Here is a 23,986-nt window from a genome sequence, read left to right on the forward strand (position 1 = left end):
AAAAGATACTTACACCGTCGTCAACAACCTGTGAGTCGTTATATTTTGGACTGACTTACTCTTAATATTAATCCATTATTGTTAGTTGTTCGTTTTTCACAATGAGTTTTTTTTAAGTTTTCTATTTTTACCTTACTTTTGTGATTTAATTATGTGGTGACTTTTTGTTGTTATCCTTTCTTTTGTTGTCTCCTTGTTATCATTTTTTTCTTCTAAAGTGAGAGTTTTTTTTGCCGTTTTTACGTGATAAATAAATGAGTGTGTCGTTTTTGATCCTACTGAAGCGTTTTCAGTTGTTCCCGATTTTTTTCTAGTGCTCTCAATTCTTTCAAAACTTGTTTTTCCAACATGGCTGATGTAATAACAGTGGATTCCTTTGAAAACGCGCTTGTTTCACGGTTTGTGTGTGGAAACTGCAACGCTGTTGCTCACACGATGGAACATGAAACCCTCTCGTGGTGAAACAAACTTTTGCCCCGTCAGTCAGCGGCAGCTGTCCATCATCACTACGACTGCAGATCAATATCATATATTATAAATGTTGCAGGAAGAGATGTTGAAACGCTTCAACTGTCTGAGCTGCGTTAACAAACGTCAGGAGAACCTTGTTTACGGTCTCTTGAAAATCCCTGATAGAAAGTCTTTCTGGTTAATGAGAGTCTTGACGTGTAACTGCAGTTCATGAGCGTCTGACACGTGTTTAACCGTCACGTCCCTGCAGTAGAACACGAGAACGCAGTGGAATGACCTAAAAAGAACAAGAAAGAAGGAAAACGAAGAAAAAATTGGAAAAAAAGCACTTGTTAGCATCGGCTAACAAACAAGGACTGCTAGCTAGCATCAGCTTACAGGCAAATATCGCTCGCTGGCATCAGCTAAAGAAAAAAATCAGTTAGTTAGCATCGGCTAACAAACGATAATGGAGCTAAGAGCATAAGCTAACAAACAAAGAGAACAACTAGCTAGCATTAGCTTAAAGGAAAGACGGCTTGCTGGAATCAGCTAAAAAAAAATTATAGAGCTAGTTAGCATCAGCTAACAAACAGTACTAGAGCTATCTGGCATCAGCTATACAACAATAATGGAGCTAGTAAGCATCAGCTAACAAACAGTACTAGAGCTATCTGGCATCGGATATACAACAATAATGGAGCTAGTAAGCATTAGCTAACAAACAGTACTAGAGCTATCTGGCATCAGCTATACAACAATAATGGAGCTAGTTAGCATCAGCTAACAAACAGTACTAGAGCTATCTGGCATCAGATAAACAACAATAATGGAGCTAGTAAGCATTAGCTAACAAACAGTACTAGAGCTATCTGGCATCAGCTAAAAAACAATAATGGAGCTAGTAAGAATAAGCTAACAAACAGTACCAGAGCTATCCGGAATCAGCTAAAAAAGAAACACAGCTAGCTAGCATCAGCCTACGAGCAAACACGGCTTGTTGGCTTCAGCTTAAAGACAAAAGAAAATGGAGCTAGTTAGCATTAGCTAACAACAACACTGGAGCTAGCTAGCCTCAGTACACAACAACACTGGAGCTCTTTAGCGTAAGCTAACAGTAAAGCTAACTAATGTCAGAAAACAAACGAACATGGCTAGCTTGAATCAGCCTAAAAAACTAAAAATAACGCTAGCATGGATCAGATGAAAAACAGAAAATATCGCTAGTTAGCATCGGCTAACAAACAAAAGAGGATATACGGTAGCTAGTTCAAGCAAACAAACACAAAGCTAGCTAAACGGCTGCAGTTTAACCTCCGTAATTCAGGAAGAAGCTTCACACATCTTTTGGATCTTTTGTCTCTTTTCTTACGAAGAATCCATCTATTCTGTTCACTGTTGCCTCAGAACAGAAAAGTAAAGAACGATTATCTTTTTCAAACCTGCTGACTCGACACAAGCGAGAAAGTTTGTGTGCTCGTAGCTCATTGGCCGAGACTGAAGGTCGACCAGAGTTGACCGGTCGAGGTCAGAGGTCGCGCTGAACGGTGCCGAACGGCGGCGTTGTGTGGAAGCGTATTGTCGCTGCACATGTGGAAGTGTGTTGTTGCTCTGACAGCAGGTCAGCAGCATCCATTTACTTAATAGATCCATTAAGCGGCGCGGCGTGAGTGGATTGCGGCTGCTGGTGCGGCGCCGGATGACGCCTTAATTCAGGGTAATTTATTACCCGGGCGTCGTGGGGGCAGAGCAGCCTCTGGCAGCACCGGACCGTCGTTCAGCGCCGACTGAAGCACGCTGAGCTTCGAACAACTACGCCGTCGAAAACAGCGGCTTTAATGGCCGAGAGAGAAGGGGGAGAGTCACCTGCGAGGGACTCGGACCGGCTCACCGCTGTCACCGGTTTATTGATGTTAGTCTCGGCGTTTAGCTTCACCAGCACTTTTCTACACGTGGCGACACGAATGTGTACTTTTGTTGCCTCAAAGGTCAACTAATGTGTTGATTTAAGTGTCACTTGTACTCATCAGTATGTTTTTGTACAAAACTGTTTTTTTTCATTGAAATATTTACTCTTAAATCTTGTTTACCCACTCTGTTGTGATTTGTCAAGCACCGAGGTTTGTCACCGGGTGTCATCAATCCTGGAAACTTCCACCTCCAGCGGACTCCTGCTATAAACAAAGCTGGGCTTGATTACAGCTGGCAAAATCTTTGACTTCAAACGCACTTTATTGAAATACAAACAACAGAAAATATAAAAAACAAATAGATACATTGCTGTTAAATAGTTGTGTGTGTGTGATTGTTGTGTTGATTGACATGTTTGTTACTGTTGTAATTTGATGTTGTGTTCACTAATTTGGTGTTGTGTTTGTGATTTGAATGTTGTGTTTAAAGACTTTTAGTCATTGTGTTTTGTGGTCATGTTGATGTCATGCTATGTCTTTGTGAGTTTTTGTGTATTTATCACATGTGCAGTGATGTGTTGTTGTTAGTTGTCGTGTCTTTTCATTAGTTAGTATTTTGGCTTTTTGTTGTATTTGTTCTATGTACCATGTTTATTTGTTTTTTTTCTTAGTTTTAACACTGTCAGTTTTGATAATTTGTGGTTGTGTTTAAATGTATGTACGTAAATGCGTTTAGTGGCAGGAGGTGTGTAGTTGCAGGAGGTGTGTAGTTGCAGGAGGTGTGTAGTTGCAGGAGGTGTGTAGTTGCTGTAGGTGTGTAGTTGCAGGAGGTGTGTAGTTGCAGGAGGTGTGTAGTTGCAGGAGGTGTGTAGTTTAAGGAGGTGTGTAGTTTCAGGAGGTGTGTAGTTTCAGGATGTGTGTAGTTGCTGGAGGTGTGTAGTTGCTGGAGGTGTGTAGTTGCAGGAGGTGTGTAGTTGCTGTAGGTGTGTAGTTGCAGGAGGTGTGTAGTTGCTGTAGGTGTGTAGTTGCAGGAGGTGTGTAGTTGCAGGAGGTATGTAGTTGCTGGAGGTGTGTAGTTGCAGGAGGTGTGTAGTTGCTGTAGGTGTGTAGTTGCAGGAGGTGTGTAGTTGCAGGAGGTGTGTAGTTGCTGTAGGTGTGTAGTTGCAGGAGGTGTGTAGTTGCAGGAGGTGTGTAGTTGCAGGAGGTATGTAGTTGCTGTAGGTGTGTAGTTGCAGGAGGTGTGTAGTTGCTGTAGGTGTGTAGTTGCAGGAGGTGTGTAGTTGCTGCAGGTGTGTAGTTGCAGGAGGTGTGTAGTTGCTGTAGGTGTGTAGTTGCAGGAGGTGTGTAGTTGCTGGAGGTGTGTAGTTGCAGGAGGTGTGTAGTTGCTGTAGGTGTGTAGTTGCAGGAGGTGTGTAGTTGCTGTAGGTGTGTAGTTGCAGGAGGTATGTAGTTGCTGTAGGTGTGTAGTTGCAGGAGGTGTGTAGTTGCTGGAGGTGTGTAGTTGCAGGAGGTGTGTAGTTGCTGTAGGTGTGTAGTTGCAGGAGGTGTGTAGTTGCTGTAGGTGTGTAGTTGCAGGAGGTGTGTAGTTGCTGTAGGTGTGTAGTTGCAGGAGGTGTGTAGTTGCTGTAGGTGTGTAGTTGCTGGAGGTGTGTAGTTGCAGGAGGTGTGTAGTTACAGGAGGTGTGTAGTTGCAGGAGGTGTGTAGTTGCTGTAGGTGTGTAGTTGCAGGAGGTGTGTAGTTGCTGTAGGTGTGTAGTTGCTGGAGGTGTGTAGTTGCAGGAGGTGTGTAGTTACAGGAGGTGTGTAGTTGCAGGAGGTGTGTAGTTGTAGGATGTGTGTAATTGCTGCAGCAGAGACACGGTTAAAACTCAGGGATCGTTTCTGTGCAGGATTGCTGGTCGAGCTTTTCTTCTCTAATGATGGTGTTGTTGTGCAGCAGGTGGACTCGCTCCTGTGGTAGAACCACGACTGAAGACCTGATCTGAGAGAGTCCAGAAGATGCCCCTGTTGTGTACAGTCACTAATAGTTGTGTAGTGACAGATTTAATATAAGATATGAATGATTTAGGAGAACATGGAGAATCATTTTACATGAATGTTGACTAATCCAAGTCTTTCAAGAAGTCGCTACATCAGTGGATCTCCTCGCTGTAATCGTGTTTTTTATCGCCACAATTTTAGTCCTTCCTCGCTACATTTGTGCTTCTACTCGCTACGTTTTTAGTTCCGTTAGCAACGTTTGTGGTTCTGATCGCTACATGTGAGATTGTCTCTCTGCATTTGTAGTTCTCCTCACTACATTTGTGGTTTTCCTCGCTGTGCTTTTAGTTCTCTTAGTTACTTTTTTCTGTTCTGCTAGCAACATTTGTGGTTCTCCTGCTACGTTTTTAGTTCTCCTTGCTACATTTGGGATTCTACTTGCTACATGTGAGATTGTCTGACTACATTTGTGGTTCTCCTTGCTACGTTTTTAGTTTTCTTAGCTACTTTTTTTTAGTTCTCCTAGCTACATTTTTAAGTTCTCTCAGCTCCTTTTTTTAGTTCTCCTAGCTACGTTTTTAGTTCTCTTAGCTCCTTTTTTTAGTTCTCCTTGCTACATTTGTGGCTCTCCTTGCTTTGTTTTTAGCTCTCTTAGCTACTTTTTTTAGTCCTCCTAGCTACATTTGTGGTTCTCCTTGCTACGTTTTAAATCTTTTAGCTACTTATTTTTTTAGTTCTCCTCACTACTCCTTGCTACGTTTGTAGTTCTTTTAGCTACTTTTTTTAGTTCTCCTCACTACATTTGTGGTTCTCCTTGCTACGTTTTTAGTTCTTTTAGCTCCTTTTTTTAGTTCTCCTCACTACATTTGTGGTTCTCCTTGCTACGTTTTTAGTTCTTTTAGCTCCTTTTTTTAGTTCTCCTCACTACATTTGTGGTTCTCCTTGCTACGTTTTTAGTTCTTTTAGCTCCTTTTTTTAGTTCTCCTCACTACATTTGTGGTTCTCCTTGCTACGTTTTTAGTTCTTTTAGCTCCTTTTTTTAGTTCTCCTCACTACATTTGTGGTTCTCCTTGCTACGTTTTTAGTTCTTTTAGCTCCTTTTTTTAGTTCTCCTCACTACATTTGTGGTTCTCCTTGCTACGTTTTTAGTTCTTTTAGCTCCTTTTTTTAGTTCTCCTCACTACATTTGTGGTTCTCCTTGCTACGTTTTTAGTTCTTTTAGCTCCTTTTTTTAGTTCTCCTCACTACATTTGTGGTTCTCCTTGCTACGTTTTTAGTTCTTTTAGCTCCTTTTTTTAGTTCTCCTCACTACATTTGTGGTTCTCCTTGCTACGTTTTTTGTTCTTTTAGCTCCTTTTTTTAGTTCTCCTCACTACATTTGTGGTTCTCCTTGCTAAGTTTTTAGTTCTTTTAGCTCCTTTTTTTAGTTCTCCTCACTACATTTGTGTTTCTCCTCGCTACATTTGTGCTTCTCATTCCTATAATTGTGGTTATTTGTGCTACATTTGTAACGTGTATTCGCTATGTGAATATTACTTCCCGTTAAATTTGTGTTCCTACACATTAAATATGTGATTCTCCACATTAAGTATGAGATTCTCTTCACTAAATTTGTATTTCGCCTGATTTTTCCATTGTTCCTATACTTATAGTCCACCTATAGTAATCAGTAATCCTTCTCATGAAACGTGTGGTTCTCGCAGCTGCATCTATGGCAGTCTTCGCATAATCCTGGTCTGTGTTGAAGTCTTGATATTTACCGTGTTCTCCAGCTTCTTTTGTTGTGTTCCACTGATGTGCCCCCCCCCCCCCACCCAGCCAGGGTCCTCTCCATTGAAAACACCTTTCTGTTGAGCAAAGACTTTTTTTTCAATAGGCCTGGCATGTGAAAGATTTCCTGGAAAAGAAGCTTTTAAGGTCCCTTTCACTGCTGATACCCCACATTCTCTCCTGGTCTGTAAAGATCTGTGCGAGTCCTCAGACCGTCGAGTGGAGACGACAAATACGTTTCAACTATAAATGCAACACAACCCTGACACACACGCACACTCGCCAACATCCAGGTGAAACTGTGGTAATTACCTGTAGTAACAGGTAATTAGCTTCATTTATACATTAATGTTTACGATGACGATACTGTCAACAAGGTTCTGTTTTCATCATGGAGGTCCCTTGAAGGCTGCAGCATCCATGTTAGTCATGGTATTATGACACACGCGTGTGACGTGTTGAGCTTGCACACCTTCCGAAAATTCCGCCACGCCGTCCGTCCACACGCCTCACCCCTCACCCCTCGGAGTGACTTTCCTCCGCCCCCCCCCAGAATCCATCAGTCAGTCTCCCCGCCGCTGCCGTCCTCGACCACATTATTAGCTCGCAGCAGCCTCGGCAGACAAGAGAAGCGCCGAGTCGGCACTTGTTTGTAAAAGCAGCGGAAAAACACGCCATCCATCATCGCTTTGTTGGAGGAACACAGACCCGGATTGATTTTGGATCATCGCGCAGATGTGCAGCTGGTTCTGGCGGCTCCGCCGGGCCGAGCTTCTGTGGAACTTTTGTGTTTTTTGGGGGGATTCGATCGAGACGTTTTTTTTTCTTTCTTGGGAACAATGTCGGTCTTTGTTGCTCCGCGCTCACCTGCCGACTCGCCGGCTTTCTTGTAAAGAGTTCAAAGGTCACTCTACACTGACAAAACTAACTAAAAGATTTCCTTCCATCCATCTGTTCTACAGTAGTAAAGTCTTGGCCCCCGGACCTCCTCCTCCCAGTTGAACACCATAAGTGTTTTCTCTGGAAGCTGCAGAGGTTCTTCACCGAGTCTCTCCTGGATGACTGAGCTACACTTTTGATTCTCTTGTCATCCTCCCCTCACTTGTGAACAAGACTCCAGGATATTTGAACCCGTCCACCTACCGAAAAATCGTCCACCTGGATGAGACGTGAGAACCGTGGTCTCAGATTTTGACTTTTTTCATGGCAAAGTCGGCGTTACTTGTCAAGGTCATTAAAGCGACGTTGATGAGGAAGTAGAGCTGATGCACTACAACGCCATCTACAGGCCTGAAACTTACATCGTCTTCAAGGTCCTTTTTTTTTTAAAGTTTTTGACAGGAAGTTGTTTAAAACCAGTGATAACTACCAGGTCCCAATAGTGTTTTTTCTGCCGTCAAAGTCATGCCTTACAGAGAAAAAAACAACTATTTAGCAAAAAACCTCAAATAGAACGTCTGTACATGCTAATGTAAGCTTTTTGCTAATGTTAATTCCATGCTTATATAAGCTACATGCAAGTGTTAACTATTGAACATGCTAATGTTAGCTTTTTGCTAATGTTAATGACATGCTTATATAAGCTACATGAAAGTGTTAACTATTGAACATGCTAATGTTAGCTTTTTGCTAATGTTAATGACATGCTTGTTTATCTACATACATATCTAAATTCCTGTACATGATAATATTAGCTTTGCGCTAATGATAATCACATGCCAATATTAGCTACACGCAAGTGTTAACTATTGAACATGCTAATGTTTGCTTTTTCATAATGTTAATGACATGCTTGTTTATCTACATACAAATCTAAATTCCTGAACATGATAATATTAGCTTTGTGCTAATGTTAATTACATGCTAATATTAGCTACACGCAAGTGTTAAGTATTGAACATGCTAATGTTAGCTTTTTCCTTATGTTAATGACATGCTAATTTACTTACATGCTAATATAAATTCCTTAACATGCCAATATTAGCTTTTTGCTAATGTTAATGACATGCTAACTTATCTACATGCACATTTTAATTCCTGAACATGCTAATATTACTTTCATACTTACTTATTAGCTATGCGCTAATCGTAATTACATGCCAATTTGAGCTACATGCAAATGTTAATTACTCAACCTGCTAGTGTTGGCTCAGTGCTAATATTAATTATAGGTTAGTTTTAGCTTAATGCAAATGTTAACTACCGAACATGCTAATAATTGCTACATGCTAATGTTAATAAAATGTCAACTTTAGCTACATGCAAATATCAACTACTGATCATGCTAATGTTAGCTAAATGCTAATGTATACGATTAGATAAGATTGACTTTATTAATACCTATGGATCTCAATTGGGAAATTAGATAATATTTATAAAATAACATTAGATAAGAGCACGTCATCATTATAATCCTAATTTAAAGTATTTAAAAAAAAGTTCAAACATATAAGTTTAATTTTTCCAACATAGTTGTACACATTTTTGTAATAGAATGGAAAAATATGAGGTATTTTTTAAACTCCCAGCGTGTTCAAAGAAAAGAAAAGTGAATAATGATGTGATGATCATGAATGGACACGAAGATCATGGTGTGTCTCTGATCCAAGGACCAGCAGGATCTCTGGACACCCTGTGTGTGTGTGTGTGTGTGTGTGTGTGTGTGGTGTGTGTGTGTGTGTGTGTGTGTGTGTCTGTTGGCGGTCCTGCTATTGAGGCTGCAGTCATTAATCACAGGATCCTTTCAGCTGTCAATACACACAAAAAAACAACCCCCCAAAAAACCAACAATGGTGTTTTGAGCGGCGACCGGGGGCAAGTGCGGTTCAATGAGGCGATTGTTTACCGGCCCGTCTGGCTGGAATCTCCTCGTGATGATGAATTAATTTGTGTGCGAGTGAAACAGTCCTTGTGCGACCTGAGCGTGTTAAAGATTCATGGATTCTTCCAGTTTTTTATCTCTGAAGAGGCTTTTTTTTTTCCTCCTCTCTGCGCTGCTAGTCAAATACCTTCAAGAGCAGCGAGCGACAGCCTGGGGTGGGAGTGATAAAGTTTTTCAGGTCATGATACATAATTACAGATCCGAGCGGCGCCGCAGCAGCTCCACGGTGGCTCCGCCGCACATCATTAATTCAGCCTCCTCAGTGATTTAGCGTCCGAGTAAACAGTTACCCTGCTTTTAATCAACTTTATATCCACATTGACATTTGATAATCCCGCCTGATATCCAGGCAGGTGCAGGAGGTGTCACACACACACACACACACACACACACACACACACACACACACACACACACACACACACACACACACACACACACACACACACACACACACGTGTGTTGGATAACATTTGTATTGTCTCTAATTATGTCTTTATTTTTGATTTAAAAGGATTATATGATAAAACTATTTAATTAAATGTATAAATACCTGTATTATAGAATATATAAATAAGTACATCACTTTCATACATTTACTTTTTTTCTTTTTTTTAAGGTCATTCAGTAGATAACACAGTCATTTTCCGTTTCATGATGGTTATCCGCGTGTTGACATTTACAAACGTATATTATTGATCATTTACAGCTGAGGAAGTTACGTGAAATGTTTTTTCAATTGTCATTTGAAATGAAAACGAATTTAACATACAGATGTTTTTTTTAAGAAATGTATATAATATTCAAACAGCTATATAATATAATATTTTTTTATTATTATTTTTATATAATATTTTTTATTTTTTATTTAACAAACGTACATTATTGATAATTTCCCCCTGAAAAATTTTAGTAATTCTATTTCTTATTAGTTTATAAATTACAACTTTTCATTTTGCTTGTTTTCTAATTAATTCGAATTTTACTTTAAGAAATGTAAACAATTATTTATTGTTATATAACTCATAATTTATTTATTTTTAAGTTTTTCTTTCTGCTTTCTGCAGTTTATATGATGGTTACCGGCATGTTGAGTTTTACTAACATATATTATTGATCATTTACAGCTGATCAATTCTAGTAATTTTATTTAAAACTAGTTTCTAAACTAGAAGTTTAAATAAAAAGCACATTTTGGTCTTTGAAATTAATAACACATTTTCATACACGTGAATTCAAGAAGTATGAATAACATCTAAAATTACATATTTTTTTGTTCCAGATTGATCCTTGTAAACATACATCATCATCAACAACTCTTTTATAATTTTATTGTTTATTTAGAATGGTTTCACGTTTATTTTAATTTAGTTTTACATATTATATATAATTCAAACACTCATAACTTCCATATATCTGTTGACTTCAGACTGATTTTCAGTTTCTGTCCATTTTAACGGTCATTATTGATCATTTACAGCTGAGAAATTCTAATAATTTTAGTTTATATCTGTTTTTAAATGACACATTTACATAAAAATGTCATTTCGGTCATTTAAAATGAATAAGAATTTAACATACAGATGATTTTAAGAAATATAAACACATCTATTGCTACTTGTCATCATCATATCACACTCATTAGATTAATTAGTGTAATTATTTCTGCAATGCATGCTGGGTCGCACAGACCCTCTTGCATATTAAAATGTCAGGTTGTTAATGCGTGTCTTGATTATTTATATCACATGGAATATAAGTTTTTATAAAAAAAAACAGTTATTTATCCGTCAAACGACACAGTAATGATTCAAGAAAACAAGTTTAACAGCAGTTTCCATGTCAACGGAAGCTTCTACGATTTCTCGAGTGATAAATTGTCCTGGTTTGCACCTGAACGCACCACGGGACTAAAAAAAAAACTGGAGGAGAAACTAATTCCAGGACGAGTGTGAAGGACTCTGTGTCTCCTCTGGTCACTTCAGACACAGACGGAATCATCAAAGTCACTCGTGAAGCACCGACGGACGTCTCCGAGAATATTAAAGCTTTTTATTAATATGTTTTATTGGCCGCGGGGCCTCGGTCAATAAAGATGACCGATGTTAGAAGTGACTCTTTTCCATTTTCTCCTACTTTAATTATCCGTATATTTCTCCTTGTTTACTTTTTTCTTTCCAATACTTTTTGTAAGGATCAACTGTCAGCGCTGGAGGAAACAAGATCATTTTCATTCTCGTCTACCGGTTGAAAAGCGGCGTTTTTTTTATGCTTCCGACTTTAATCATGTGCGCTGGTTGTGTAGCTGCTCCAGGCCCCGCCGATGATTTGTAACTTATAAACAACACAACTCACACCAGGACATCTGCCACGCTCGCCCTCCGGGGCGCCGGCGTTTCCGCTCGCCACATAAAAAAAAGAAAATAAAAAAAAAAAAGCGAATATTTGTGGAGGACCTTCACTGTAAACGTTACAGGTGGAAGATTTGTCGAGCTGCGTTTTTATTAAACTTTAATCCCGCCGGGGCTTCGCCCGCTGCTGGGCGGAAACATGATTCTGCATTTTAGCTTCTTTTTTTTTTTTTCTGCGGCTAATGTCGCGCTGTGAGAGTTTTGTCTGATCTGAATCCTAATATCAGATAAAGAAGCTGGTCGGGGGAGAACATCAAATGAAAAAGATTGCGGTAGATTGTACCGTACATGACACTTGTTCTGTGAGTTTACTGGCTTGGATTTCCCTAAAACGATAAAGAAGAAATATTCAAAAGTCCAGGAAACACACTTCATAGTAGAAAACCTGTTTAAAGTTCAACTAATGTGTTGATTTAAGTGTGTCTTAAATAGATGTTGGTCTCTATTGTATCGTCAGTATGTGTCTGTTTGTACAAAACTCTCTTTTCATTGATATATTGTCTTATTTCATTCTTTTATTCTGTACTGACACCACAAGAATCCCATATTCTTCTGATATTAACTTAAGCCCCGCCCACTGAAAACACTTTTTCTTAAGATAAAAATCATTTTTACCAAAGCCACACCCACTCTGCTGTGATTGGTCAAATGTCGAGGTTTGTCACCGCATGTCGTCAATCCAGGAAGGGACTTGTATAATTGTATAAAGAAAGAAGCAGTGCGTTCTTCGCTGCTGCACTAGCCATTATTACATCATAATGGCGGAGTCCATCTCTCATATCTCGTAACCTCTTGTTCGCTGAGATTTCAGACGGGGGAGAACTTTATAAAGTAATAAGTTCAAAGCGTTGTCATGATGAGGGACTATATATCTTGGAGAGGAAGACTTTAATATTTGAACCATGTGAGTCAGGAGAGTGGGTTTTTCACATTAGTTGACCTTTAAAAACGTTAATTTTAACAATTTATTACAATCTGGCAATTTCAACGCTTTCAACAATAATATTATTCATACGATGTCAAACAGCTTGTGTTTTCAACTCGATTTTTTTTCTGCTTTTTAAACGAGTGCAACAACAGAGAATCGTGCCTGGTTTGTTCACTCTTGAGTTGGTTTATGGTCTGTTTGGCAGGTTTTTGGGGTTTTTGTGTTCAGGCTCAATCATGCATATCTGGCAACCCATCTTGGATGAGAACTTCTCTCCTGCGGCTCCTGAACTCACTCACTCACTCACTCACTCACTCACTCACTCACTCACTCACTCACTCACTCACTCACTCACTCACTCACTCACTCACTCACTCACTCACTCACTCACTCACTCACTCACTCACTCACTCACTCACTCACTCACTCACTCACTCACTCACTCACTCACTCACTCACTCACTCACACAAACTCAACCATTCTGGCTTTAAAAAATATGTTATTATCATGTCGGTTCTTTGGAGGCACCGACCGAAATTCTTTTGGTGATATCGAAACATGTCTTTCCGTGCCAAATTTCGGTACCCACGTGTGGCTCGGATTTTTCAAAAGAGAAAACTGAGGCAGTGAACATCAGATTGATTTTTCACTTGTGTGACTTTTAACCGGTTATTCTTATTTACTGTTTCAGTAAGAAAACGGCTTGAAATGTAGTTTACCAAAACAAAAAAAATTAACTTGAGACTTTTAACAAGTGTAATGTAATTTTCTTTCGGTTAGAATTGATTAATGAAACGAAATCTATGTATAATTCCGCTCATATTTTAAGAGGAAGAAGAAGTATAGCTACGTCATTTTGGGAACATTTTCAGTGGAAGAATAAAGATGAAGTTCTAAAACCATTAAAAAACATAAGGTTTCGCTCCGACTCCCTTCAAAGATGGCCGTGGGCGGCACGATGAGAAAAGTTGACGGTGAACTTTTTCGTATCTCAACGTGTGTTCGAGTCACGATTCCACTTTGTTGCGTCTTAGTTTCACCGAACGGCAGACGGCGGGGAAGGACCTTTGCCGGCTCTATTTTTCTTAGAGAGATACTTGCTCACCGGGCTGAACAAGAGCCTTGTCGTCCTCGCAGCTGTCGGTCTACAAAAACATAATTAAATACAATTAAAAACATGTTTGTCACCGACGACAACAAGTGAAGATAAGAGTGTGTTTTGTCTCACGTGTGGAACTGATGAGAGCAGATGAAGAAGAAGTGGGAAAAAAAAGGAAAAAATGCAACAACAACGTTCTAATATGATAATGATAGTAATAATGCATTTCATTTAAAGGTGACTTGAGAGACACTCAATATAACAATATAATATAACTATACAGATACTTCAAAACAAAACGAAAAGTAGATGAAATGGCTAAAAAGTGGGAAAAACCATCATTACAATGTCATTACTTTTATTCTGTACGGACACCACAAGAATCACATGTCAATAAAATGTCCTGATATTCTGATATTAACTCAAGCTCCGGCCACTGAAAACCCCTTTTCTTAAGATAAAATCATTTTTACCAAAACCAAACCCACTCTGCTGTGATTGGTTAAAATGTCGAGGTTTGTCACCGCATGTCGTCAATCCAGGAAGGGACCTATTCTATAAAGAAAGAAGCGGTTCATTCTTCGCTGCTGCACTAGCCATTATTACATCATAATGGACTCCGCTCTCGTAACCTCTCGTTCGCTCAGATTTCAGACGGGGAAAACTTATACTAAATATCTTGGAGAGGCTTTAACATTTGAAACATGTGGGAAGAAGTGGGAAAAAATGCAAATGCAACAACGACATTCTAATATAATAATGATAGTAATAATGCATTTCATTTAAAGGTGCCTTGCGAGACACTCAACTATCATTACAATGTGATTAATAAACATAATAATATAGGAATAAATGTGTGTGAAATATTATCAGTGAACTAAATTACAATTTTTTACATAATTTATCGTATTTGTTGCCAAAATAATTCAATTAAAAACATCTTTTTTAGGAAAATTAAGTGGCAAATTAAAAAAAAATGAATATAGTATAATATAGTATTTGTGTAAGAATCATAGAAGGTAAATTAACAAAGCAACTGTGAGAGACTCAAACATGTTTTGTTCTTTCTCTCCGCAGACGTTCTGGTCTTAACTCGCCCAGCGTTTGATGTCGGCCAACAGCAGCAGCAGCAGCAGCAGCAGCAGCCATGGAAGTGAAGGAACGTCGACCTTATCGCTCTCTCACCGCCCGGCAGGACTCGGAGCGTCGCTACACCAGCTCGTCGGCCGACAGTGAGGACGGCAAACCCAACACCAAATCCTACAGCTCCACCGAAACTCTCAAGGCCTTCGACCATGACCAGAGGATGGCGTACGGGAGCAGAGTCAAGGACCTGGTGCACCACGAGGCGGACGAGTTCGGCCGACAAGGTCAGTCTTTTCACTCCATGAGTTAGTTGTTTACGGTTCTTTCCCATGTTTGAGTCTATCGCTGCGTCCTGCAGGGGCGGAGTTCTCGCTCAGAGATCTGGGCTTTGCGGAGGCGCTGCCGACGCACGTCGCCACCTACAGGTCGGAGATGGGAATGCCTCACCGCGACTACTCGGTCAGCGTGGGCTCGGACGCCGACACGGAGACCGACGGCATCATGTCGCCCGAGCACGCCGTCAGGTTGTGGGGACGAAGCAACACCAAGTCGGGCCGGAGCTCCTGCCTGTCCAGCAGAGCCAACTCCAACCTCACGCTCACGGACACGGAGCACGAGAACACGGAGAACGGTAGGAAGACTTTGGACCGTTCTGTCACTCTCTGGAGTCAAGAGTGAACTAATGTCGGATTCATCTGAAGCTTTTCGTCCGAGTCATGTTTTGGTTTCTATTTCTGCTTGTGATTTTAAGAGTTATAAGTTATAACTCAACATACAACATCATGAGTGAAGTGACGACAGTCCAGTTAGTTAGTTAGTTAGTTAGTTGGTTAGTTATAGAGTGAGAGTTAATGAGAGAGTAGGTCAGAGAGTGAGAAAATTAGTGAGAGTTATACAGAGGGTGAACAGTTATTATATTTATTAAAAAGAGTGAATAGTTAGTTGGATAATTATTGAAAAGAGTGATCAGTTAGTTTGATAATTATTGAAAAGAGTGAGTAGTTAGTTTGATAATTATTGAAAAGAGTGAGCAGTTAGTTGGATAATTATTGAAAAGAGTGAGCAGTTAGTTGGATAATTATTGAAAAGAGTGAGTAGTTGGATAATAATTGAAAAGAGTGATCAGTTAGTTGGATAATTATTGAGAAGAGTGAGCAGTTAGTTGGATAATTATTGAGAAGAGTGATCAGTTAGTTTAATAACTATTGAAAAGAGTGAGCAGTTAGTTTGATAATAATTGAAAAGAGTGATCAGTTAGTTGGATAATTATTGAAAAGAGTGAGCAGTTAGTTGGATAATTATTGAGAAGAGTGAGCAGTTAGTTGGATAATTATTGAGAAGAGTGATCAGTTAGTTTAATATCTATTGAAAAGAGTGAGCAGTTAGTTTGATAATTATCGAAACGAGTGAGCAGTTAGTTGGATAATTATTGAAAAGAGTGATCAGTTAGTTTGATAATTATTGAAAAGAGTGAACAGTTTGTTGAATAATTATTGAAAAGAGTGAGCAGTTAGTTGGATAATTATTGAAAAGAGTGATCAGTTAGTTTAATAACTATTGAAAAGAGTGAGCAGTTAGTTTGATAATTATTGAAAAGAGTGATCAGTTAGTTTGATAATTATTGAAAAGAGTGAACAGTTAGTTGAATAATTATTGAAAAGAGTGATCAGTTAGTTGGATAATTATTGAAAAGAGTGATCAGTTAGTTTGATAATTATTGAAAAGAGTGAACAGTTAGTTGAATAATTATTGAAAAGAGTGAGCAGTTTGTTGGATAATTATTGAAAAGAGTGAACAGTTAGTTAGAGTTATTGGTTGAGTAAGTGAATTAGTGATATATTGAGCAAATGACTGAGGGAGTGAGCAAGTTAGTCAGAGTGAGGGAATTGACTGAGTTAAAGCAGTGAGAGTGTCAGTAAGAGTGAGTTATTGAGAGAGTTGGTTAACTGGTTAGAGAGAGTGAATAAAGGAGGTCATGAGGGAGTTTGTGAAATAGTGAGTGAATTGGTAAAGAGATGACGTTGGGATCAACAAAAGTGAGACAGTCCTCATAAATAGATCTCAGGTGTTGGTGATGTTTGTTTACGGCTCAGTGACTGTAGTTCACGAGACTCATGTCAGCGATGATGAAGACGTCCTGAACCATCTCCACCACAGTAGAAGAGATTCATGGTTCTGCTGGACGAGGCTCTGTGTGTGAATGAGTGATGAGAGCGAGTCTCTGTGGCCGATCCGAGGCGGCGCAGGACGTTCACTCGTGCTACATAATTAAAGAGACTCGGCTCACGGGTCGGTCCTGCTGCAGAATCGGAACCACATCTGCGAGAGACAATCAAGATTCTCAGCAGCTTGTTATTCCACTTGCTGGAGCAGAAAAGCTCTTGTGTTCGGCGTTTGCTTGTTTAAAGTCTGATAACCTACAATTTATATATGGCAAGTTAATTAAAATCCAGCGAGCCGGTCTGCTTGTGTGTGTAATCTCTTTAAATCAACAAACCGTTTACTCCGCTCTAATGTGTTCCAGCCTCTGGCCTCCTCACGTGCCACTTCCTGACCCCCCACTTAATGCATGCAAATGAGCTGCTGCCTCATCCTGTGAACCCTCAGACCCTGGTGGAGGCTCGGATCCACTTTAGTTTCTTTTTGAAATCACGTTTGACGTCGTCCACCATCCACTACCAATGTTTGCTAACATCGCAGGCTACCATCGACTGCTAATGTTGTCCATTTACATCAACTACTAATGTTGTCTGCTTAAATCGGCTACCAGTGATATGTGCTAGAATCATAGGCTACCATCGACTGCTAATGTCGTCCAATGACATCGACTACTAATGTTTTGTGCTATCATCGTAGGCTACCATCGACTGCTAATGTTGTCCGCTTACATCGACTACTAATGTTGTGTGCTAACATCGTAGGCTACCATCGACTGCTAATGTTGTCCGCTTACATCGACTACTAATGTTGTGTGCTAACATCGGAGGCTACCATCGACTGCTAATGTTGTCTGCTTACATCGACTACTAATGTTGTGTGCTAACATCGGAGGCTACCATCGACTGCTAATGTTGTCCGCTTACATCGACTACTAATGTTGTGTGCTAACATCGGAGGCTACCATCGACTGCTAATGTTGTCTGCTTACATCGACTACTAATGTTGTGTGCTAACATCGTAGGCTACCATCGACTGCTAATGTTGTCCGCTTACATCGACTACTAATGTTGTGTGCTAACATCGGAGGCTACCATCGACTGCTAATGTTGTCTGCTTACATCAACTATTAATGTTGTTTGCTAACATCGGAGGCTACCATCGACTGCTAATGTCGTCTGCTTACATTGACTACAAATGCTGTTTGCTAACATTGGAGGCTAACATCGACTTCTAATGTTGTCCACTTACATCAACTACTAATGTTGTGTGCTAACATCGTAGGCTACAATCGACTTCTACTGTCGTCCACTTACATCGACTATTAATGTTGTGTGCTAACATTGCAGTCTACCAATGACGGCTAATGTCGTCCGCTAACAATACTGATTTGGCAATGTTTTTCATTAATGCAATCCACTTCTCTTATTGATGCCATCCACTAATGTAGAACACTGATGTTGGTGGTAAAGTTGAAAGATCCTGCTGTTTCTTTACCTTTGACCATTAATGTGGTTTTGAACGTTCACCACTTGTCGTTTGTTACATCGATAGATTATGCCGTTTGCAACATTTCCGGCTAATGTTCACCAACGACGCTGAAGCTAGAAATCCTCTAAACCTTTTTGCTTCTTCGCCTCAGATTAACAGGTGAATAATTGATGTTCAGCTAATTTGTAGCGACACACAAGTCCATTTTATCTGATTGTGGGGAACAGGTTCCACACTGTGTGTGTGTGTGTGTGTGTGTGTGTGTGTGTGTGTGTGTGTGTGTGTGTGTGTGTGTGTGTGTGTGTGTGTGTGTGTGTGTGTGTGTGTGTGTGTGTGTGTGTGTGTGTGTGTGTGTGTGTGTGTGTGTGTGTGTGTGTGTTGTCGGCCCCCACAGAGACACACTCTCCTCCAGCTGAGTCGCTGGATCTAGAGAACATCAACCTTTTTCTCTCTCATGATGTCCAGCAGCAAACGCAATACAGAACACACAGATGTGAGCTCGCTCTCCTCTCACTGTCATGTGAAATTAAAATACCTGCCTGTGGTCGTTGCTCACCTGCAGAGCAGAAGAGCTGTAGCTTCTCTGTAGTTATATCTCCTGCACATTGATCTGAAGCTCTGGATCTCCAAAGTAACGTAAACACTACATGGTCAGATGTTGGTTCATTACATGTTTGCTTGTTCACATGACCGGCTCACCTTGTCATTTTTATGTGGCCTCAAAAGCAAAGTAGATAAATGTTCATGTCGATATTGTTAACTATAAGATGCCAAGATAAGATAAGATAAGGAACAGATATTATTAATGTCTGCGACTATACAGAGAATAACGGCAAAACTGATTTTGAATGATAGGAATTTGTTGGAAATTTAATAATCCTTATTAAAGATAGTTAAAGACCTGGCAGGGACAGATTCTTAGTTTTCTTTGTCTTAATTTCTTATATTAGCGAACATTTTAGATTAATTCCTGCTACGAGGGGCGAATAATGAGGGGAAAGAAGGGTATAATGAAATCTAACCCTTCATAGTAGCAACTTTGTGCTCCTGTAGGTTGATTCCACAGGTTAAAAATCCACAAATATACGTAAACATCAACAGGTGTTTCTTTCCTCAAACTAGAGCTGAAGCAAATTGTTCTGCAGATGGTTTTCTTGACCAAGATCTGTCACATGCTCCCTTAGATGTTTAGTTTCACATAAAACGATTCTTTCGCAACGCGTCGGACGGAACGTTGGCCCGAGGTAAACCGGATCCTGCCGTTTCCATGGCGACATCTTCAAGTCGGCTCCGACGGTCCGGCCGTCTTCTCCCTTCAGCTCACTTGTTCAAACATGTCGTCTCTCCGGCAGGATTTACTCCTCCTATGTTCAGAGACTTCTCTGAGTCACTGCTTCTGTCGCCGTCATCCCGCCTGCAGCTTAGTGAGACGAGATTTCTTATGAAGACGCAGCCTCCCTCTCTCAGGCTTCTGTGACCTGATCCGCTGCAACGAGTGACTCAGAACCCAGTTTTGGGTCTCATTGTTCTCGGAGACGATGAGTAGCTCCACTCCAGCTGAGCAACTTTCTTCTCTCAAAGTGTACGAGTCGAGACTGAACGTTCGAGCGCTGAGGGTCAAAGGCCTCATGGTGGCGCTCAGATCCTCTAAAGAGTCAGGGGAGGTGTGCCCCATTCCCCCCCCCCCCAGCCCCCCGACTGGGTTGAAAGCGAAGTTCAACTCCACGGTTGTTCTCGGACGAGCTTCTTCAAACACCCCAGAGAGAGAACGTCGAGCTCTTCCTCCTCCGTGTGGTGCTAAACAGATTCAATAAAAGATAAAACAGAATAATACACGACCATTCAGAGTTGCTGCAGCTTCATGTTTTCCTTCACACGCGCTGCACTTTCATTTTGTTGCTCGCAAAATTAAGTTCAATAATCGTAAAGCTCCGCTGTCGGCTCTAGGGCGCCGCAGGAGTCGCCGCATTCTTCACTCTTATGTGGTTCTGCTGAGGCCGTCGCTGTTGGAGGCGATCCACCTCACACTCTGTAACAATCCAGCAAACTTTTAGAAAAAGTTTCTGGAGGAAACATCTGATAGTCCTCAGGTGATCCTGGTGCAGCAGCAGAAGAAGAAGAATCGACCGCTCAGATTCCAGTTTATAACTCACCACAAGGTGTTACACGATGTTACGGTCAGAAAAGAAACAACCCAGTGAAGATGAGAGAGAAGAAGAAAGAAAGAAAGTAGACTGAGGTTTGTTTGCCCAAGATTATTGTCCCTTTTTCAGCAAGTACGAGTACACTTACGGTATTCCGTAGCATCCACTCACAATGAAGTTGCTTGAGCTGCTGTTGTGCCCTAACTTCTATCTAACTTGAAATAGTAATTAGCTCATTCCATCTGCTCATCTGCTTATGTTCACTGTCGTCGTACACTGTCGTCCTACACTGTTGTCGTTCACTATCCTCGTACACTGTCGTCCTACACTATTGTCGTACACTGTCGTCCTACACTGTTGTCGTTCACTATCCTCGTACACTGTCGTCCTACACTATTGTCGTACACTGTCGTCCTACACTATTGTCGTACACTGTCGTCCTACACTGTTGTCGTACACTGTCGTCCTACACTGTTGTCATACATTGTCGTCCTACACTATTGTCGTACACTGTCGTCCTACACTGTTGTCGTACACTGTCGTCCTACACTGTTGTCATACACTGTCGTCCTACACTATTGTCGTACACTGTCGTCCTACACTGTTGTCGTACACTGTCGTCCTACACTGTTGTCGTACACTGTCGTCCTACACTATTGTCGTACACTGTCGTCCTACACTGTTGTCATACACTGTCGTCCTACACTGTTGTCGTTCACTATCCTCGTACACTGTCGTCCTACACTATTGTCGTTCACTATCCTCGTACACTGTCGTCGTACACTATCCTCGTACACTGTCGTCCTACACTGTTGTCGTACACTGTCGTCCTACACTGTTGTCGTTCACTATCCTCGTACACTGTCGTCCTACACTGTCGTCGTTCACTATCCTCATACACTATCCTCGTACACTGTCGTCGTACACTATCCTCGTACACTGTCGTCCTACACTGTTGTCGTACACTGTCGTCCTACACTGTTGTCGTTCACTATCCTCGTACACTCTCGTCCTACACTATTGTGGTACACTGTCGTCCTACACTGTTGTCGTACACTGTCCTCGTACACTGTCGTCCTACACTATTGTGGTACACTGTCGTCCTACACTGTGGCCATACACTCTGGACGTGCGCTGTCGTTGTACACTGTTGTCGTACACTGTCGTCGTACATTGTCCTCGCACACTGTCTTCCTACACTGTCGTCGTACACTGTTGTCGTACACTGTTGTCGTACACTGTTGTCGTACACTGTCGTCCTACACTGTTGTCGTACACTGTCGTCCTACACTGTTGTCGTACACTGTCGTCCTACACTGTTGTCGTTCACTATCCTCGTACACTGTCGTCCTACACTGTTGTCGTTCACTATCCTCATACACTGTCGTCCTACACTGTCGTCGTTCACTATCCTCGTACACTCTCGTCCTACACTATTGTGGTACACTGTCATCCTACACTGTTGTTGTACACTGTCCTCGTACACTGTCGTCCTACACTATTGTGGTACACTGTCGTCCTACACTGTGGCCATACACTCTGGACGTGCGCTGTCGTCGTACACTGTTGTCGTACACTGTCGTCGTACACTGTCCTCGTACACTGTCTTCCTACACTGTCGTCGTACACTGTTGTCGTACACTGTTGTCGTACACTGTTGTCGTACACTGTGACCGTTAACTGTTGCAGTACACTGTGGCCATACGCTGTCGTCGTACTCTGTGGCCGTACACTCTGGATGTAGGCTGTCGTTGTATGCTGTCGTCGTACTCTGACGTCGTACACTATTGTAATAAACTATAATCTAGAAGTGTGTATTGGCAAGAATCGACGATACCATATGTATCACTATACAGGGGCAACAATATGATATATTGCGATATACTGTGATACCGTAGAAACAAGGATATATATTTAGTATTGTCGAGTACTTGATTCTGGCGTTGCAGAATTTACCACATGACTCTTGACAAAAGTCGTAACTGCTGTTTTGAAATCTGTGTTAAATGTTTAAACATCAGCTATCTTTTAGGTGTATTACTCTTTTTTTCAACCCTACTATCATAGTCCACTATCCTCATCTGCCAAAGTCTTTTCAAAACTTCATTTGCTCTGCTGGCGTAATTCTCTTAATAGCACACTGAAAAGTCTCTACATCTCCCCCTGGTGGTTCAGTAGCGCTCATACTGGATAAGATGCCAGTCTTGACTTCTCATGGGAGCAGCATCGGAGAGAGTGTCATAATTGTGATATCTAAACTCATGGAGTCTTCAGACGGATCACTGCGGGATTCCTCAGGCAAGCAGCCGCTTATTTCCGTCCCAGTGCTTCTCACAAGTTTATTTATTTGTCGACTTTGGCAGCGTCAGACTATGGATTAGCAAAGATCTTCTCCGGCTCATTTGCAGGCTAATTTTCTGGGTTTAGCGGTCCGGGCGGACACTTCTGGGCCGTTATCTGCGGAGCTGCACACGCGCTACCCCAGTGTTGCTGACTGAACCGACGGAGCAACCAGGACTCGTCATCCTGCTGGGGATCGGAGCCCGGCAGGATGAGCCGAGGTCCGCCGAGGAATCGAACCGGCGACCTCTCCGCCCCTCCTCCCTCCATTAGGAAACCTGCCAATTATCAACGCTCATGTTATATTTATGTGACTTTCAGGAAAGACGAGTATCCCGGCAAAATTGGATCAGGTTAAGAGGTCTTTCACGAGCTGTCAATCTTTGACGGGATTAAGAAGATGACCAGGCCCTGGTGGCGGCGGACATTGTTAGAGTGTACTTGGACACTTTTACACAATTACCTCTGCCAAGGAGTGGCCACAAGTTGTACGTGAATTTCATTGAGGTATTTGGGAATGGTTGGACGTGGACTAACTTGGCAGTGAGTAGATTTAGTTGGTGATGTGTTTGTCATCTGGACTCAGAAGGGTTTTGAAGGTTTCTTCAGTAATTCGTGTGGCATTATTCACTTAAATAAATAGGGGAACGTTCAGTCGGTGAAGTTGTATGAGGTGTCGTCATAAAGTCACGTGAAGTTTGGGCAATTTTTGGACTTAGAACATTTCATTCACACCAGCCATGACAGTCTTTCTCTTTCTTTCTTTCTTTCTTTTTCTTTCTCTTTATTCCTCTTTGTTCTTGTTCTTATTTTATTTTTATTGATTTTTTATGAAGAATTGCTGTATTGCTGTGGCTAATTGGAAAAAAAACAATTTATATCAAATCAATAAAGTTCTACCTACCTACCTACCTACATCAAGTCATGATTGACAGCTGGATTATCCAATAAATCGACAATGAAATCAACCCATTGTTTACCTTTCTAACTAATAGAGGCTTTAAAGATATTAAGTTGTACATTTACACAGAAATCTGACGATTAACTTTAAACTATGGTGGTCTTCACAACCAAAACATTTCACCGTAATATGGGATGCAGTCTTAAGTATTTTTTCCACAAAATAAAATTGACGTTTCTAAATATTTCCGATAAAAACAAATCTGTAAAACCGCAGGCAAAGAGCTGTCTGTCTTCCCGTTACTTTTGTTTTGAATTTCAACTTTTAAAAAGTCTTAAAAAACCCTCAGTTTATCACAAAAATATAGATTTTGGAAGTGCGAGGGAAACAAGGCTACATTTTCAAGGACTCCACGTGGGTTTTCTCATCAAACTCGG

General features: G+C 41.0%; 1 protein-coding gene across 4 annotated transcripts in view; it reads left to right on the forward strand.

Annotated features, from left to right (window-relative positions):
- tenm4 (teneurin transmembrane protein 4) overlaps positions 1-23,986 on the forward strand; it is a 180,782-nt gene that overhangs the window by 36,273 nt on the left and 120,523 nt on the right. For all 4 annotated transcript variants that reach the window (XM_087795860.1, XM_087795861.1, XM_087795862.1 and 1 more), the window contains exons 2-3: positions 14,508-14,800; positions 14,875-15,147. In XM_087795860.1, coding sequence (XP_087651986.1) covers positions 14,578-14,800; positions 14,875-15,147 — 496 coding nt within the window. In that variant the 5' untranslated portion in view covers positions 14,508-14,577. The remainder of the gene's footprint in view (positions 1-14,507; positions 14,801-14,874; positions 15,148-23,986) is intronic.

This window comes from Callionymus lyra, chromosome 7, assembly GCF_982586985.1.
Source record: "Callionymus lyra chromosome 7, fCalLyr1.hap1.1, whole genome shotgun sequence".
NCBI lineage: Eukaryota > Metazoa > Chordata > Actinopteri > Syngnathiformes > Callionymidae > Callionymus > Callionymus lyra.